General features: G+C 29.5%; 1 protein-coding gene across 1 annotated transcript in view; it reads left to right on the top strand.

The window, feature by feature from the left end:
- LOC113376531 (protein grainyhead) overlaps nucleotides 1-18,081 on the top strand; it is a 461,786-nt gene that overhangs the window by 361,699 nt on the left and 82,006 nt on the right. The window contains exon 3 of the mRNA XM_026616482.1: nucleotides 15,654-15,876. Within this exon, the coding sequence (XP_026472267.1) occupies nucleotides 15,654-15,876 (223 nt within the window). The remainder of the gene's footprint in view (nucleotides 1-15,653; nucleotides 15,877-18,081) is intronic.

Genomic DNA, 18,081 nt, shown 5'->3' on the forward strand with positions numbered 1-18,081 from the left:
AGCATATATTATACATATATACATAATTTTAATTTGTTAATCTAAATGCCCTTTTCTGAAAAAAAAAATATTTTTTAAAATTTTCATTTATTTCGTTCTTTGCGCCCGGATATGTATTCTTCTTCGAGAACCATAAAACTCTATTTTTTTTCAATATAGACACTCAATAATAATCAAATTGTTCATTTCCTACAATTGATATTTAAAAATGCATCGATCTACAGACATTTGTAAGTATGTAATATGGCCCATAAAAAAAACTTTCTATGTTTTATCTAAAAATCTGAACAAAAAATTGTATAATTCTGATTTGACGCTGCGGCATATATTTGACAAAAGTCTATTAATCGGACAAAACATTATCGATAAACAAGAATTTGTTTAAAAATTGATTCTGAAATTCAAAACGTTTTGGCTATAGTTCTAACCTTTATTCAGTGGAACTAAAGTTAAATTTAAGAACTGAAATATGTAACAGAGTAGAGTTTGAAAAGTTACATGTAAAAAAGTACTCACAAAATTTCTTATCCTAATATTCCACTTTGCTCAGGAATATTTCTGGCAAAACACCAGATCAAGGTTATATACAGTATTATTCTTGTAAAAAATGTTCCCATGAACTTTATATTTTGCGTTGGTTTAAGAATGTTGCTATTATTTTGTGAGTCCTCTTAAAATTAAAAATAAGACGTTGGACCTGTTTGCTCCCTGGCCGTTCTATTTTACCCCGCCTGTGTGGTAAAAAGAACCATGTAACAAATTTTTGAAAACAGATGATATATTTTTTTTTGTAATTATTTTTTTAATTGCATTATGCAACCAATCTAAATTTGAAACCGTTAAATAGCATATACCAAAATATTTAGACCAAAATAGAGAAAACTAGATCTAGATTCTTATTGTTAGATAGAACACTAATTTTATATAAAATAGACAGGGTGTTGATATAAATTCCTAGGTAAATTTAACCAAAGCTATCAATGAATTAATTAATAATTCTTATTACCTAAATCGATCAATTATCCGAATGTGGAAATATTGACAATCTTCATGAAAATGTGCAATAAGCAGTGTTAACGCACAACAACTTTGCACGCGAATATTGCATCGTGAGGGCCCTAATGAACCGCCGATTACCGCCATGTAGGTTTGCATCATTAGCTAGGTCCGAACTTTAAAACATCATAACATGTATACAAATATATTTAAATGAATTAATTAATGCAAAAGGCTATGCATGGCCGAAGTCTTAAATAGCTTCCCCACCAGATATTTAGACCGAAGCAATTTTCATAATAAGGGTTCATTATTTTTACTGATCGCTGTTTGCATTGAAATGATGATGTTTGCATTGAAATTATTAACTTGCTCATTTAGTTTAATAGTGTATATGTATCTTGAAAAAGCTTGTATTTTTATATTATAACTTAAAGCTGTTTTGATAATTTGACCTAATTAATTACGTCGGTTTTATCGATCTCCATTCGAACAGTTGTCCCATCTCTATGTAGTGAATTTTGATTTTTTTTATTGGTGCAGCAATGTCGAGCAATGGTTATTTTTAATAGGAAACTTACCATCTATGTTTCAAAGTGAAAATTTTTGACACTACTGATTAATATCGGACTGCTCAAACTTGAGACATCTGATTCAAATCCTATAGCTGTAATCACGTGAGAGAGGGAGGGCTCTAGTAAGATATCAAGTGTATTTATTTTTTACCTATATTTTTAAAAAAACGGAAAAATTTTACGTTTTATTCGTAGTTCTAAATATCACATAAGGGGGAGAAGGAGCCCAAAAATCCCTAAAAAAAATCAATCACGTGATTGATGGACGCCCCTTAAATTTAATATTTTCATTATATAAGCAAAGAGAAAAATTGTCTTTTATCATCATGCGGGATCAATAATTTAGCTGTATTCTCTATTAAATATAACTAAATTAAATACGGCCAAATTTGTTCAGAACGTAATATCTTAACAATGTAATAATAATAATAGCCTGAATATATTTTTTATAAAATTTTCTATTTTACTATCAAATTTTAGTCATCTGTGTCGCTACATTTGTTAATATCTTTATACTGTTAGTATATAAATAATATTTTAATCTTATTCTATGATTAGATTTTTGCCGAGTAATAAGTGTAGCGCGAACTTTAAATGCGCTTCGCCTGCGTCTCCGACAAATTATGACGCTGATAATAATCTCTTTTTAAACAGTGCCCCGCGAGAAAACGCGCTCAGAATTAAGAGCAATTTGTGTTCTGTGCAACGTTTTTTACTTTTTCGACTTCTAGGTAAACGCAAATACATTGTACTCACTACTAGCAGAGTTAATAGGGACGAGGCACTCTTTTATCAGATTTGAGATCTGTTCTGAGACACGAGTTAATTTGTTAACAAATTATATACTCGTACAATGTAGGAGCGGGTAATGACAGCTATTGATTCTCTATCAGTATAATGTTTGCATTGATGTAGTTTCGATTTTTTTAATTATATAAATTTAACGTTATTATCTTTGGAATTGTGCCTAAAAAATTGTGATTAAAAAAAACAAAGTCCAATCTATATTGTGAAATAAATTTGATTAGGTAGGGTAAGGCTTTACGACTTAGACTTTAACAAATGATACCGTCCAAACCCAATGAACTACATCACAGCACATAACACGTATTACACAAACACCTATCGTAGTAGTAAAAGTTCAGTAAAATTTCCAGTTGATACTTAATTATAAAAAAGTGGGACAGCTAGGAGGCACATATATCTAATATTATATTTTCAATTTTAAAGGGATTTTACGGAATAATAGCTACATTATTCAACCAATGCAAAATATGAATTTCATTGGTACCTTCTTTACATAGATAACACTGTAAATCACCTTGATCTAGTATTTTGTCAGAAAAATTCATCCGTAGAGTTGGAATAACTATCAATTTAATATATGTTTTGTAAATTGCTCGTTTAAATTAATTTACTTTCCAATTTACCATTTTTTATTGATTACACATTACACCTAAGGTAAAGGTTCAGTTGGCCTATTCCAACCCCCTGCATGTAAGCTTTTATAAAATTTATATAAAACAAATTTTAATTTAACTTAAAAATAACAAGACATCTTAAAAAACAATTCAATAACGTATACCTAAAAATTATATTAAGGTGCCGTAAACTAAATAACAGTGCTCACACGCAAATAAACTTACAACGAAAGTAAATACTTTTGATAAAGATTTTCAAACGTGACTCCTGATATCGATGTTATTTGATTTAAGAAAACCAGTCACACTATTTTTGTCCTCTACTTTCACATATTTTCAAAAAAATTCTAACAATACTCGTTTTTGAGATAGTGGTAGTGAACTTTAAGTTTCGCTCTACCATATATAAATTTGTTTTACTAATATTGGAATTTTCGAAAATTCTACAAATTTCAAATATTTTTAATCTCAATTATAAATTTGTACATACTGGTAATTTCATGCGCCTAGATATTTGCTATTATAAATAATATTAATTTATTTCAACCCTAGAAACTGCCAGAATAAGATATGCATTACTATTGTTAAAACATAATCTTCAACAATTTCTATGCAAACAGAATTAAATGAATAACTAACTCTAACTCCCAGAGTAAATCGCATTCGCATATGAACTGTTTATAATCACGTCTAGGATGTTTTGTTAGGACGATGCTAAATGTGTTTTAAATTACATGTGATTTGATTTTAATCATTCCTTGCGGATAACGATTTGCTTATTCTTGAATTAAACATACGTACTTCTTGCTATCTACTGCTCATTTCATATTATTTGCACTTGGTACTTGCTTCCATAGAAAATGCATGTATAATTATTGCTACATTGTATTTTATACATTTGTTCATAATTCGATAAAAGACAAAAATGAACATGTAACTAATTCAACTGGATGGAGATGCTTTACGATTATCATATTATAATGATAGTGTCATTTTCTATTACTTGGGATTAACATTTATATAAAAAAACTAAGAATCTATAAAATCTTTCAATCTCTGGTGAAGAAATATTTAAAACTTGCTTTAAAATATATTGTGAGCAAATACTGTAGATATACAAAATCTTTGAGTAGCGTACCACAGTTTGAGTAACAACAATTTTGAATTTGTTAATAATAATACTAATATTTTTGCAAAAATGACACTGCTGTAGCAGCCAGCAAGCCGACCAAATATTGGTTTCCAATTTAAGGTTTTCCAATCTTCATTGATAAGATTGTATATAAAAATTTAAAATTACACTTTACGTGAACTGAAAACCACTATAACAAATTAGAAGTTTTAGTACAGAGTGATAAATCTTATCGCAAAATTCAACGCACTGGATGTCGTTTATAGACGACATTCGAAACGAATGGGTTAAAATGCATTTTTTTGGAAATATATTCTTAAAATATCTCAATTCTGCTCAGAGGGTGCAAAAGTCAATGTTTTTATTAGCGATCCTGTTTTTTGTATGTTTCATATATTGCACTTAAAGCAAAGGACCATTGTGCAATAAGTTTTTATTTAATGACCATGAAGAACAAAAATCACCATATCAATATAATGACTATGTAGGTACTTTTAAAGTAATAAAATAAAATAACTAATAAACACTTTTTTTTTATAAAATATCTCGAATTTTTCCTGTTTTCAAATGCTTTTTAATATTTTGCAAAATTCAACACAGTACAGATCAAAGATTTTTATTTGGTACGAAAATAACAAGCTTTGCTCTAATTATGTATATAGTATTTCTTAGACGATTGGTTAAAATTAAAACAAGAGTTTTGAAGTTACAATATTTTTTTTAGCACTTTAATATCTGGAATCATTTTCTACAATTGATATATAAGATAAACATTCTACTAATGTTTATGATATAGTAATCTGAAATTAAGCTCGACTTATACAGATTGAAATAAAGCACAAAATTATACTGTAGCCTAATTATTATATTTGTTTATGAATTCATCACGATTGGTATATTTATTACAAGCTGATGTCATATATAAGGCATTAAAATTAAAACGTCATCTTTCAATATTTTTTTATAATTTATATTACTTAATTGGCATAATGGACTTTTATTCTCCAATGTTTATACACAGTAAGTTCAATATTTTCATATAAAATGCGAAGGCTGTATAATTAAATATTTATGCTCATCCATAATAATTTTTATTAAAACTAATAAGTATTATTAAGACCAGTAAAATGTTACCTAATAAGCGGCAAACCGATGGCCTGAGCTGAGCTTAATTAACAAAGAATTTCAAATAGTTAGGTTCTCAACGCGCACCTTATCATAGATGTTTAATTGCTACCTCATCAATCTTCAGTTGCGCCAGCTTCCTTTTAAACGTTTTCAACCTAACAAGCATTTCGATGCATTAATAAGCCCACAAAATATATTAATGTCCCACAGAACAGTTGTTAATTTACAATGTTCATTTGTGTACTAATGAATTTATATTTAATTACATTTAACTTGATTACACGTTTGGTAATTAATATGCTCCGTGTGTATGGAGTAATGGTTACACTAAGTTTTTTGTAGAATTAAAATTCAATAGTAATGCCTACTCGACATACAATATAAGTATAACTTTGTAATGATATACTTATATATGTGTGTAGGTATGCATATATATATATATATATATATATATATATATATAAGGTGAGGCGGGGCACAAAGGTTCAATTTGATTTTAAGTAAATATTTTGTGAAAACCAAACCAATTATATCACAACAAATAACATATATCAAACAAACAATTATCTGACTATAATCAGTGGAACTCCCAGCTAATTCATCACTGTAGAAATGTATACTATACTGTCAAATGTTATAAAATTCTTAACGTTACTTATTTTGGAGATATCGGTGGTGGGCTTTTTTACCCGCTAATATTTAAGCATCGCTCTATCCTATATATCTACATTATTACATTACATTACATTATTATACTTATCTTATAATATTTTAATATAATTTTTTCATATAGAAATATAATACATTTTTACCTTTTATTACTATTTTGAAAAAATTAAACTTGTAGCATTTCTGGACATCCAGAAAGTCATATAAAATAAGTATTTAATATTTATGAGTTTGCTAAAATCTTGCACATATTGATTATTATTTATAGACTTTATGTGCTCAATTAGGAATCTGTTCTTAGTTTTGTCGTATTATCTAGAATTATTTAGAACGTGTAAACTAATTACAGATTCCTTGTATCAAATTATGTAGTTTGAATCGAGTAAGTATAAAAATGGTGTGTGAAAATTTGTGGTGCCAACTATAGATGTGACACAATTTTTGTAATAATATTAAAACTCGCAATAAGTCTCATTTGCTGTTGCCATCATTCTTTAATTAACGAAAAGATTTATAAATCAGCAGTTTCTTTGATAGAAAAAACACATATAAAATTGAGCTTCAATTCTGAAGGTTCATAATTTTTTTAAATATATATGTTGAATGATGTTTTTTTTTGTATTATAATGTAATCAGAAAGTGCTTGATCTAAGCTAAATATAAGGTTGTAAAATATCTCCCTTCCGCCTTTTTGTATCATAAACCAAGAGCAAAAAAGCGGAAGGGAGATATTTGACAACCTAATATAAATATAAATATATAAATGCATTTAGCAAGTGCGTGTTGAAATATTTTTCAAACTTTATAAAATCTGTGGAAGTTGATAATGAAATGTGAGATCTCAATAGTACTCTAAAGAATTAATATTATCTTATCCCGTAAAAACTATTTTGTTAGTTGGTCATAGACAAATACTATTAAAATCATAGACAAATACTAATAAAAATACAAAAACGAACACGAGGTCACGGGTTCGATCCCGCTTCGAGGTGCCTGATGCCAAGCAGTAGTGACTCCGTTTTCTCTTGGAAATACAGATAGCAATATGTTTTCAAGTGAAAATAGCACTTATACGATTTTGCTGTATCAATAAAATATTCGCCCTATTAGAGAAATTGCAATAATAAAATTTATCACATGGATATGAGACGACTATTTAGGTTGCCTTTTGTAAAACCGACGTAGTCTTAAGTCAAATGAGCCCAACAGCTTATAAAACTGCAAAGTTCTAATTTCCAAGTTAAAAAACAAAAACAAAAAAATTAAGATTCTTAAATAAAAACTTAAATTGAACTGGGATAAAACAAAAACAATTTATATACATATGTGAGTATATATTATATTAATATATGTACACATTCAAGTGCACGTATGAATGAGAGCTTAATCAAACTCACTATGAATATTGCATAATAGTCGATGGTGTATTAATGTTTTAGGGTCAGTTTTATGGTCTCTCGTAATCTATCGTTTATTGGCGCAGGCAACGCTTATAAGTTCTTATATGGATTTATGACGATACATATTGAAATGTGCACATTCGAACGAATGTGTTGCGGATGAGAGCAATTTATATTGCATGGGCAATTCATTCGAAACGGTCTTTGGGTAAAAAGTGATTTGTACAATGTTTATATCGCGGACGCCACAGGATGCACTTACAGATGCATTAAAGGCTTCGTTCGGACTCACTTTTTCTTATTTTAATCCCGATACACGTCGTTCGGCTTGTAATTATAAAACATCGCGGATTATACGATTTACTATAAATTCATGATTAGTCTCATTCATTTTATGTAAGAAAATTTTATGTAGTTTAACGACACTTTTTAAATTTTTCTTAATGATATTTTGTCTGTCGTTGTTAAAAATAGTAAATTCTTATGTAAACTATTAATGAAAATCGCACAAAAAATTGGTTGAAAAATATTTGAGAATTTGACTTGTTTCGCTGATATTTTCAATATTCAACTTATAAACTTATATGATATAAGATTGTATGTTAAGTACAATGTGCTCAATTTGATCATTTGTGTGAAAACTATATATTGTAGGAGACACTGGGTACGGTTGTGCCACAGCAATTTGGTCTACATGACTCAATGCAATATTGGAAACTTGTTCGAATAAACATACTTTATCTTTCTCCCTTTGGAACCTATCTCAAAATCAATATTATTTAGCCGTTATGACGACTGTCACTGTCGAACCCAGTCTCCCCTACCTAGAAAATTTAAGAAAAATATAAAATATTTCCTAATTAGTAGCTGCTTTCTTAACTATAACGCATTCATTGCCACTTCTGTGTCTCCTTATTGCACAAGTCAATTATTAACTTCCCGTAGGGTAAGTTATTGTAATGGGCCGAAAATCGGAATTGAAAATTTTTACATTTCTCGACGTTTTGAAGGTTTCTGAACGTTTTGGCATACCTCAGAAAAAATGGATGTGTGTGTGTGTGTGTGTGTGTGTGTATGTATGTATGGATACAAATTTTCGCCCACGTTTTCGGGCGTACGGATCAACCGATTTGAATGGTTTAAAAAACATTCGATTCCTATTAATAAGGAGAAGAGCTGATTAGTTTTTGGCAAAGGCAGGTCCAGCAGTTACGGAGATAAGGAGCAAAGAGTGCAGAAAATAGAAATCGAGTTTTTGAGAGAACGGAGCATCCGATTTGAATGATCTAAAAAACATTCAATTAGTAATGGTTGGGAGAAGGGGTTATTAGTTTTTCGCAAAGGCAGGCCCAGCCATTACGGAGATACAAGGCTAAATGTACAAAAAATTGCAGTTTTTGAGAGAACTAAGCGTCCGATTCAATTGATTCAAAGAACTTTCTGCTTGTCTTAACAAAATAATTGATTTTGGAAAAAAAAAAATTGTACCATTTTTTTTTTTTTTAATTTTTTGTTTATCGAAAATAAATCAGATTTTATTTTTAATTCTGACTATAGTTCTAATATACTTTAAACAAATAATTTCAACTCTGCAATTCAGTTTATATAATTCTTATAAATATTAGACAATGTTACAATATTTATAATAATCTATTTGAAAACATTCAATATTCCTCGAACATTTCGTTACGGTACGGGAAGTTCCAGCAATTTGCCTTAAGGCACGATGCCACCCACCCCACTAGTTTGATTTTCAAATTCAACTGGAATCCGGAACCGAGTCACATCTCGACATATCTAGTAATCAAATAAAAGTCATTTGCAAGTCCCGAGCTGACGAACGGATCAAAATCAAGAAACGCCAGTAGAATATAACAACTTAATCAATATTCTCTCTCGGCTTTGACTGTTGTTTTTTTTTGTTATATATTTTTTTCAAATCGGCGATGTCACAATGTCGCACAGACATGCGACCATTAAGCGAGACACAGCGCAACCTGATTCTGCCGATACTTGGACATCAAAAACAATTTATGACAGCTGTAAAATACACGCCGGTTATATACACATGTAGTAAAAATTTGTCCCGTATGTGGATGCATTTAGTCGAAGCTTTTATTACCGTTCTGCTAATCACTATATTAGATTTATGCCAGGCGTAATATAGTTATAGGCACTATTTAATCGCTTATAATAATCATTTTAACTATTTCGATTTAATTATATGTGCCACTGCTAGGAGCATGTTTTTCGTCAAGTGTAGGGATTTTTATAACATAATTAGATGTAAGCAGCGTTTTTTTAAATTTTAAATTTTACAACTTGCTGATTATAAAAATAGTAAAAATAAAATCAATTATTGGCATCAGGATGTTCAATTTAAATGCTCAAATTTTTGACAAATAATGAATGCATATATATGTTAATGCTCTTGGGGTACGTCAAAAATAATTTTCTATAGGTTGCTAATATTGCTAAGCACAGATTTAAATATCGTAAAGAAACAGTATTTTGATTGATACAGAAAATTGTGAACTACGTGTTTTAACTTACAATTTTCTATTATGCATCTAATTTAAAGATTTTTTTTAAATTCGCGTAGGGCAATTTATAGTAATTGCAAAAGAATCGAAAATAAAAATTTTTACATATCTTCACGTTTCGACTTCCTGAACATTTTGGCATTCCTTAGAAAAAAATGATGTATGTGTAAGTGTGTGTAGTATGTATTTGTGTTTCGTCCAATACAATTTTTCGCGAGAGCACGGATCAAATGATTTGAATGATTCAAAAAGCATTCGATTCGTATTGATGGGAAAATGTGTTGATTGGTATTTGGCAAATATAGGTCAAGCCGTTTCAGAAAGACGGAGCAAAAGGTGCAAAAAACAGCAGTTTTTAAAAGAACGCAGTGTCTGATTAGGTTTCCAAATAGCATTTTGCTTATATTAGTGCTGTAAAAAAACGATTGATTCGTTTTTGGAGCTTCAGTTTTTTAACAAAATTCTAAATAAATAAATTATAAAGATACTAAAAGATAAATTATAGAAAAAGGTTCATAATTTTTTTTAAAAAAAAAAACTTCACAACTCTAAAGTTATCAAAAAATTTTAATTACGGTACGAAAAGTTCCAGCAATTTGCCCCAAGGTACGCTATCATGCACCACTAGATTTTATTATTATTGTTTATTAGAAAACATCAATCACAACAAGCATTTTATAATTAATATCTAGAAATTGTTCAAGTATTACGTAAGCAGATTTATTACAATTATTTACCCCCCCCCATCCCCCTTGTCAGCAAAAATAAGCAGAGCTCTTACCCCCTACCCCCATGCTTACGTAAACATTTTGCAATTAATGTAAAAAAATAAAAATACTACCTATGACGTAATCATCATCCAGATTCCCCTGCCCCCCATGTCAACCCAAAATAAGCAAATCAACAACCCCCCGCCCCCTATAGTGCTTACGTAATACTTGAACGGCCCCCTACACAAGCAAATAATTATTATGCTAAAATAAAATAAAATTTGTTAACTATTATGTTGGTTATCAAACTTTCGTTTTGAGAATATTTTCTTTATGAGAAGTAATGTGATATGACATGAGGAATTACAGGCCAATTAAGTCACTAAATATTTTTCTTTCGAGTTTTCGGATCTTGTTTGTTGATATTAGGGCGTTGGATAACTTATTTGGGTGTTGTTCAAGTCTGCATTAATCACGTGCTCGATTTTCAAAGATTTTGGATCCCTCCTTCATGCTTGGTGATACGTTGTGATATTTAGAATTAATCTCCCTTTCCCCCACCAAACATCACATGTATTTTAGTAACGTAAAATTTTACGAACAAATTTTTGGAATTTACAATTTTTTTTTAAAAAAATTTATGTAAAAAATAAATGCACATTATATCTTACTAGATCCTTCTCTCCCCGAAGTGATTTTTCGTGATTTTTTGTAAACACGCCTACCCCCCCCCCTGCCCCTAAAAGCCTCTCGTGATTACAGGACGCCCCCTAATTTCCTCTCCTACTGTGTAAATATTTGCATCAACTATTTATCTCGTCCCTTTGCTCTCGTCTTCTGTCTCCTTCGGCATAGATGCGGTCCTGCGTACTGGATGCTGTATACTGGATACTGGTACGGGACAACGGGTACGCGCATGCGAATGCGAATGCGATCTCATTATCACCCTCTGCTTTGTTACTGGTTTTGAGATCGCGGCAACTGGTATCATTGCAAAACAGTGAGTGACTGACTTCAACTTCCGTGTCAGGCGAACAAACAACTTGCTAGGTTAACACCACGACGCATAGCCGGCCGGCCACAGTTATAATAATTATACTCGCTTGTTTTCTCCTTGACATTGATGATAATTTGATAACGTGCGCGCTTTACTATCATCAATAAGTGAAGTTGTAACAACCTGCAGCAGGTCGCGGATGTATCACTTGCCTTTCTTTGTCCATTCGTAGTTTTACTTTGGGTATTGGTGATCGAGGGTTTTGTCAGTATTCAAGCAATTTTAAGAACATTTATTGTGGCGAGCATAGCTCTTTGGTAGCATGTTCGATTCACACGACAGGATCTTCAGATCAAATCCTGTCAATGACTTAGAATTTATGAAAAAAATATGTGTAGTTAATTTGAAATCAAATAAAAATTGTATTTGTTAAATAGAATTTGAGTAAAAATTAAGAAAAATGGGATTAAAAGAATTCGAATAGATGAATTGTGAATTAGGAGTGAGAAGAGGAATATTGGAACTTGAAAGAAGAATGAAGAAAAAAAAATGGAATGAAGCTGAAAGTTAAATAAAATTAGAAATTTGTAAAAGAGCAAGGAATTGAAGAATATAAGAAAAAGAAAAATTAAGAAGAATATAGAATGGGATACATAAATAGATTGAAAATGATATAAAAATTAGAATGTAAATAAATAAAAATGTTGTAGGTGGCTAAATGCTCAGAGTAAGCGAGGTCAAATAAAAATTAAAAAAAAGAACATTTATTTGTATATCTACAAATTCTTGATTAGGAGCTTAAATTTGATCAGAAATGAATTTATTGTCATTTATCTCTATACTAAATAATAATAAAAAAATGATCGAGCTAATATATACTTATACACACATATCATTATAATCTTATGGAAAATATTTTTTAAAAGATTTAGCAAAAATAATTCAATAAAGCAAGATATTTTGGAAATTAGCTTTACCACTCATTACGTGAAAAATCACCTTTTAAGCGTTAGTTTTTATCATTTACAATTTGTTTTCTTCGTTAAGCAAATTACTCATGGAGAGAAGTGTTAATTATAACATTTTATTATATTTCTAAAAAACTAAAAAAAAACGATAACTAAATTTTTGTATAAAACTAAAAGTGTTTAAAAAACTAAAAATTATGTTGAAAACATCAATTCCTAAATTGGCATTCATCATTCAAATTTATTCACAATCATTGGTTTAAAATACATTACTATAACAAAGTTCTCAATTAATGATTGGCATTCGATCTAGACATTTTTTAAGTTGGACCAAAAATTTGCTCATGTTAAAGATGAAATAATAATAATAAAAAATATATTTCGAAAGGTTATAGAAATTCCAAAAATATGAAAACGATGTTCAAATCATAAACGTTATTTACCCAATTATCATAAAAATAATAATAAGTGGTAGTCTGCCCGAAGACAGATCCATGGTATAAGGAGTCACTACAAAACCAATTATTCCCATTCTTTTCCTGGATAATTATCATATATTTATTGAAAAATATCTAATTTTTAGAATACAGAATGCTTAAGTATATAAAATATAGGATATAAACATAAAACTTAATAGTTTGTCTCTATATATATCTGCACCTACTCTAGGTTTGGATTCCATACTTGGAACATCAGCAAATTTTTGGTAGTACTTAGAATCTGAATCGAATGTCAATCCAGTGATTATGGAGTTATGGAGATAAGCTTGATAGTATTATCACTAAATATGTATTTCTCGTTATGATCCTATAATTATTTAAATTGTGTACTAAAAGGATACAACATGCCGTCCTCGTAATTGAATTTGAGTAAAAACGCTGAGTATAGATACAACACCTATTCTACAATACAAATCATATAAAATTTAAGTTATGCAAATCCTTCGTGGAGGAATTTTCAGATACAGATCTATTTCTATATTTTTTTATTCGAAAAAGGTTTAATGCAATAACTAACTAATAGCTGATAATTAATATCATATACATAATTGAAAGCAACATGTACACATTCGTTTTTCTTTTCAAATTAATGTTGTTCCAATTATAAACCTTTATTTAATCCTGATATGTATGAACGCGAAGATATATGTGATGTTATTAAATAAATCTATTATATTATAAATGTAGTTTTTAGCTCATATCTTATAGTACTCAAAGTTTTTAGTCATTTATATGACTTCTGCTATCCATGTTAGGCCATAAGTACAGTTTCGTAGTTGCATAATTATAACTCGGTTTATATATAACGTTGTAAAAGCAAACTTTACAAAACATTGTTTTATATTCCGTACACTACCGTTCAGTACTGTTAGCGACCTCTTTGGAGTACGATATCATCTTTGTTTTTTTATATTCGAAGACCCGAACAGTGGACGAGTTGACCCCTATATGAAAATGTCCCTTCCTATTGTTGTACTAATCCCAAGCAGGTGATTGAGCATAGTAAAACACTGAAACGCAATACAAGGAGAATTTAAAATACTTCAATGTTCACACAAAGTCTTGACCAAATTCAGAGATTTGTTAAATATTATAAAAGAATCATTTTAGTTTTTGATTAATTAACCTATGGAACAAATTTTTGTTTTGCATATAAAAAAAGGGGAACTAAACATCAGTAATTATAAATCTCTATCTGCAAATAAAAAACAAAATATGTTTAAACAATTTTTTTGGTATTATTGAATTATGTGACTTTTAGGTCACAGTGGTCAATATTTTTCGCACTTCTGTGTACAAATGTTATTTTGTACACAGAAGTTGTACACAAAAAATGTTATTTTAGGCTGAAAAGCTTGGCAAAGGTTAAAAATATTGATATGGGTGGTTTTAACGTTATAGAATTAAAATTTATGTATCACTAAGTAAGACTTAATTATTTGGTAAAATATCGAAAACATTTTAAATGTGGCTTGATTTAAAGATTAAAAAATTTGCTAGTAATATATTTCTAATATGAATTAAAGTATAAATTAGTTCTTGAAAAAATAAACAAAACTCGATAAAGTTGGTATTATATATTAGTCATTAAATTTATTGTTAATTATGGAACAAAATTTACTAATTAGTACTATTTACTTATTGTTAGTAGAAAAATAAATAGTTATAAACAATAAAACTGTTCATTCAATACCTAAACAATCTAAGTCGTACAATTATTTTAATATATGATTGTTTAAACAAAAGTTTAATTAAAAGTTTAATATGAATTTTGTGAATATGAGCACACTACATTCTATTATTGCTTTATTTTAGAGTGTAGTGGTTCATATTAGCAAAATTAATGTCCACCACCAATATTTCAAAAACAAGTACAGTTTTGAATATTTTAACAACAATATTTGAAAGTAGAGGGTAAAAGATGTATAACCAGCCATCTCCTTGACTCTTATCATGTCACTAACGGGAGATAAACGCAATGTTTGAAAATCCATAACAAAAGCATTTTCTTTCATTGTTAGTTTTTTTGGTTGTGAGCACTGTTGTTTAGTTTACGAGACTTTAATTCAATTTTTAAGTATAACTGTTTCATAAAAAGTATTGTTATGTTTAAGTTGAATTCAACAGTTTATATAACCTTTATAAAAGCTTACATGTGGGAGGGGTAAAAAGGACCATCTTTACCATAATAAGAAATAGTAGTTATGTCGAATTTTGACAAAAATGTTATAACTATCAAGTTAACTATTAGGTTGTCAAATATCTCCCTTCCGCTTTTTTGCTCTTGGTTTATAATACAAAAAGGCGGAAGGGAGATATTTGACAACCTTATATTTTTCTGAGTTATTAGTGGAAAACAAAAATATTATTTAAACAATTTAAAAAATTTATAAAATTTTCAAGGTGGCCACTAAAACTAAAAACATTATTTGAAAGCAGTGCATTTATCACAAAGATGTATCACATGTGTATTATCCTTTAGTGGATGTTCCTCATCCTGTCAACTGCAGCACGACACTGCTACCGAATCTGTTCGTTTGATATGATTCCAGTGTCTCTGTTGTATTTTTCATTCTGGCTCAGAAGTATAATCTGTTCATCTTTCCTTCCACAGCGTTCCCACCACGGCGACGAGCGTTGTGACCGCCAAAGCAGCGAACGCCAATGGTAGCTCAGGCTCTCCGCCCATCGACATCGCGACCGGCCTATCGACAAACGACATCCAAGGACTGCTTCTCGGATCGACCTCTTCATCAAGCGGAATCAAGCGCGAACCAGAAGATCTCAGTCATAAAAGACATACGAAGAATACAGCGGTGGGAAGACTTCAGCAGAAGGTAAGTGAGATGATGTAGTTTTGTACTGCTTACACATGTTGGGTTTAATAGTACTACCGAGACGTGGTATGGGATCCCCAGGTGAGACGAGGTGCGAATCGTTTCACCGGTTCTAGAGCTCTCACCGCGGGTTAGACAAAGTGCGAGCTAGTTTCCAACTTCCACTTCCAATCTACTATGTCTATTTCTGTTTGTCTATTCCTCCTGATCTACCGCGTTTACCCTTGTGTGGTAATATTTGTTGTTTGTTGTTACCCCTACCACCGCCGTAATGTTTTTCTGTAACCGCTGCTCATCGCCTGGTATGCGATCGGTGTCAGTTTGATTTGTTGCACGGGCTTTGATGTACCGCGCTTCATTCACACATGCATACACGCATCGTATGTTTTTATTTATTTTATTCGTAAATATAATTCGACAACCTAAATTTATTTCGTACGTGTGTTTGATTGTGCCCAGTGCATTCAAAGGATTATATAACTGACTGACTGAATTTTTTGTTCTTTTTACGGATCAACGTTGAAAAATTATAATATTTTTTGACGATGTTGGTCTGGTATATATTTTGCATGTGTTTGTTAAAAATGCACAATGTAGACTGTGATGTGAATATGTTTTGTGAATAACATGTGATTTGCTGGTAGAAACAATATTTATGTGTCGTGTTGAAAAACTTGGATTTTTATTTATTTATTACCATAGTAGTTTTATAAGTGTGCTACTGTGGACGTGATATCATTAAGTGATTTTTTGGTGACATAATTGTGAATTTGTTTTATTGTTTGGTTTCTTGGACGTTACAGTGTTTGTTTGACAATTGTGTGTAGTGTGTGTGGACGTGCCGTATCTTGATATCTGGATTTTAATTTTGGATTATTTAGAAACTGGTTAGTTCTTAGAATCAAATTACTTTTATCTGTTAAATCTGTGAAATCTAATATGACATTGCTTGTTATGCAGTGGACCTCCTCCGTAAATTTAAAATAATTAGCACGGACGGTTTATCTTAATTTCTAATCGTAAATAATAAAAACTAAGTGTGATGTGTAGGTGCCAATACAGGCAGATCAAATTTGTTCAGTATTGAAATTAATAATTCTATTTGAAAAAATATGAAGTGATCAAAAAATAATTTTAAATTAATATAATATTAAAATTTACATAATTTTTCTTATAATTGGTTTCTGTGACCAGTTTTTTAAACTATTTGCATTTCCAACAAAATTTTTAAATAAATAATAATAAATTATATTTGATTTTCAAATAATAAAGTATTTAATTTAATTTAATTACCACGATATATTTTACTATCAGATTGACACAATTACATATCATGCATAAAGTTTCTTAGAAATATTTAAGTTGCAAAGTGACAAAACTTAAATGCGAAATTAATTATTCAAATGCTTTTTATTGAGATTAAAAGTTTTCGATTCCCATAAAAAGAACTATAGGAACTTTCAGTTATGCATAAATAATGATAATTAACAGACACGAAATTAATTGCATAAGAAACATTTGCATATTAGAACAAAAAATCATTATAGAATTGTTGCAATGAAGCATTAATATAATTTTGCAAAAGCATTAATCTTTATTGATTGCATGCATATTTTGTTCAGGATTAACCTAATGTGATTATTAATTTTTTTTTATTATATTATATAACATATTATGCAAATACACAAATATGCAAAAATCTATCTAAACACTCCTTAATTATTTTATATGTGCCGGATTAATTGTTTTATAACTATCTATAAATGGATATAAATTGCATAAATGAGTTATTAAGAAAATAAGAATATGAAAATAATTTCAATCAAAATTAAATTTTAATATATAATTTAAAACCACGCTTGAATTAACCAACATTCCATAATGAACAAAATAATGTACATTTTTCAAAAAATTGACAAATTGTGATTGATTTTTTAATTAAAATATTGGTGCCAGTTTAAAAAAATATTATACTTAACTCAATGCTAGTCAAATTTGTTAAAGCTTATCTCGAATAAATTATTACAAGTAATGATAATGATAAAATAATGATAAAAATAATAAAAATGATAAAATAATATAAATAATAAATATAATTGAATATTTTTCGAACATCATAAATATTCATTTGCAAAAATGTCTACACTTATGAAATTAGTTAAATATAAAAATGAAATAAAAATGTGTCATTAATTGTTTAAGATT

This window comes from Ctenocephalides felis, unplaced genomic scaffold (genome assembly GCF_003426905.1).
Source record: "Ctenocephalides felis isolate EL2017-DRISC unplaced genomic scaffold, ASM342690v1 CF-g0.4_SCAFFOLD_01886, whole genome shotgun sequence".
NCBI classification, from domain to species: Eukaryota; Metazoa; Arthropoda; class Insecta; order Siphonaptera; family Pulicidae; genus Ctenocephalides; species Ctenocephalides felis.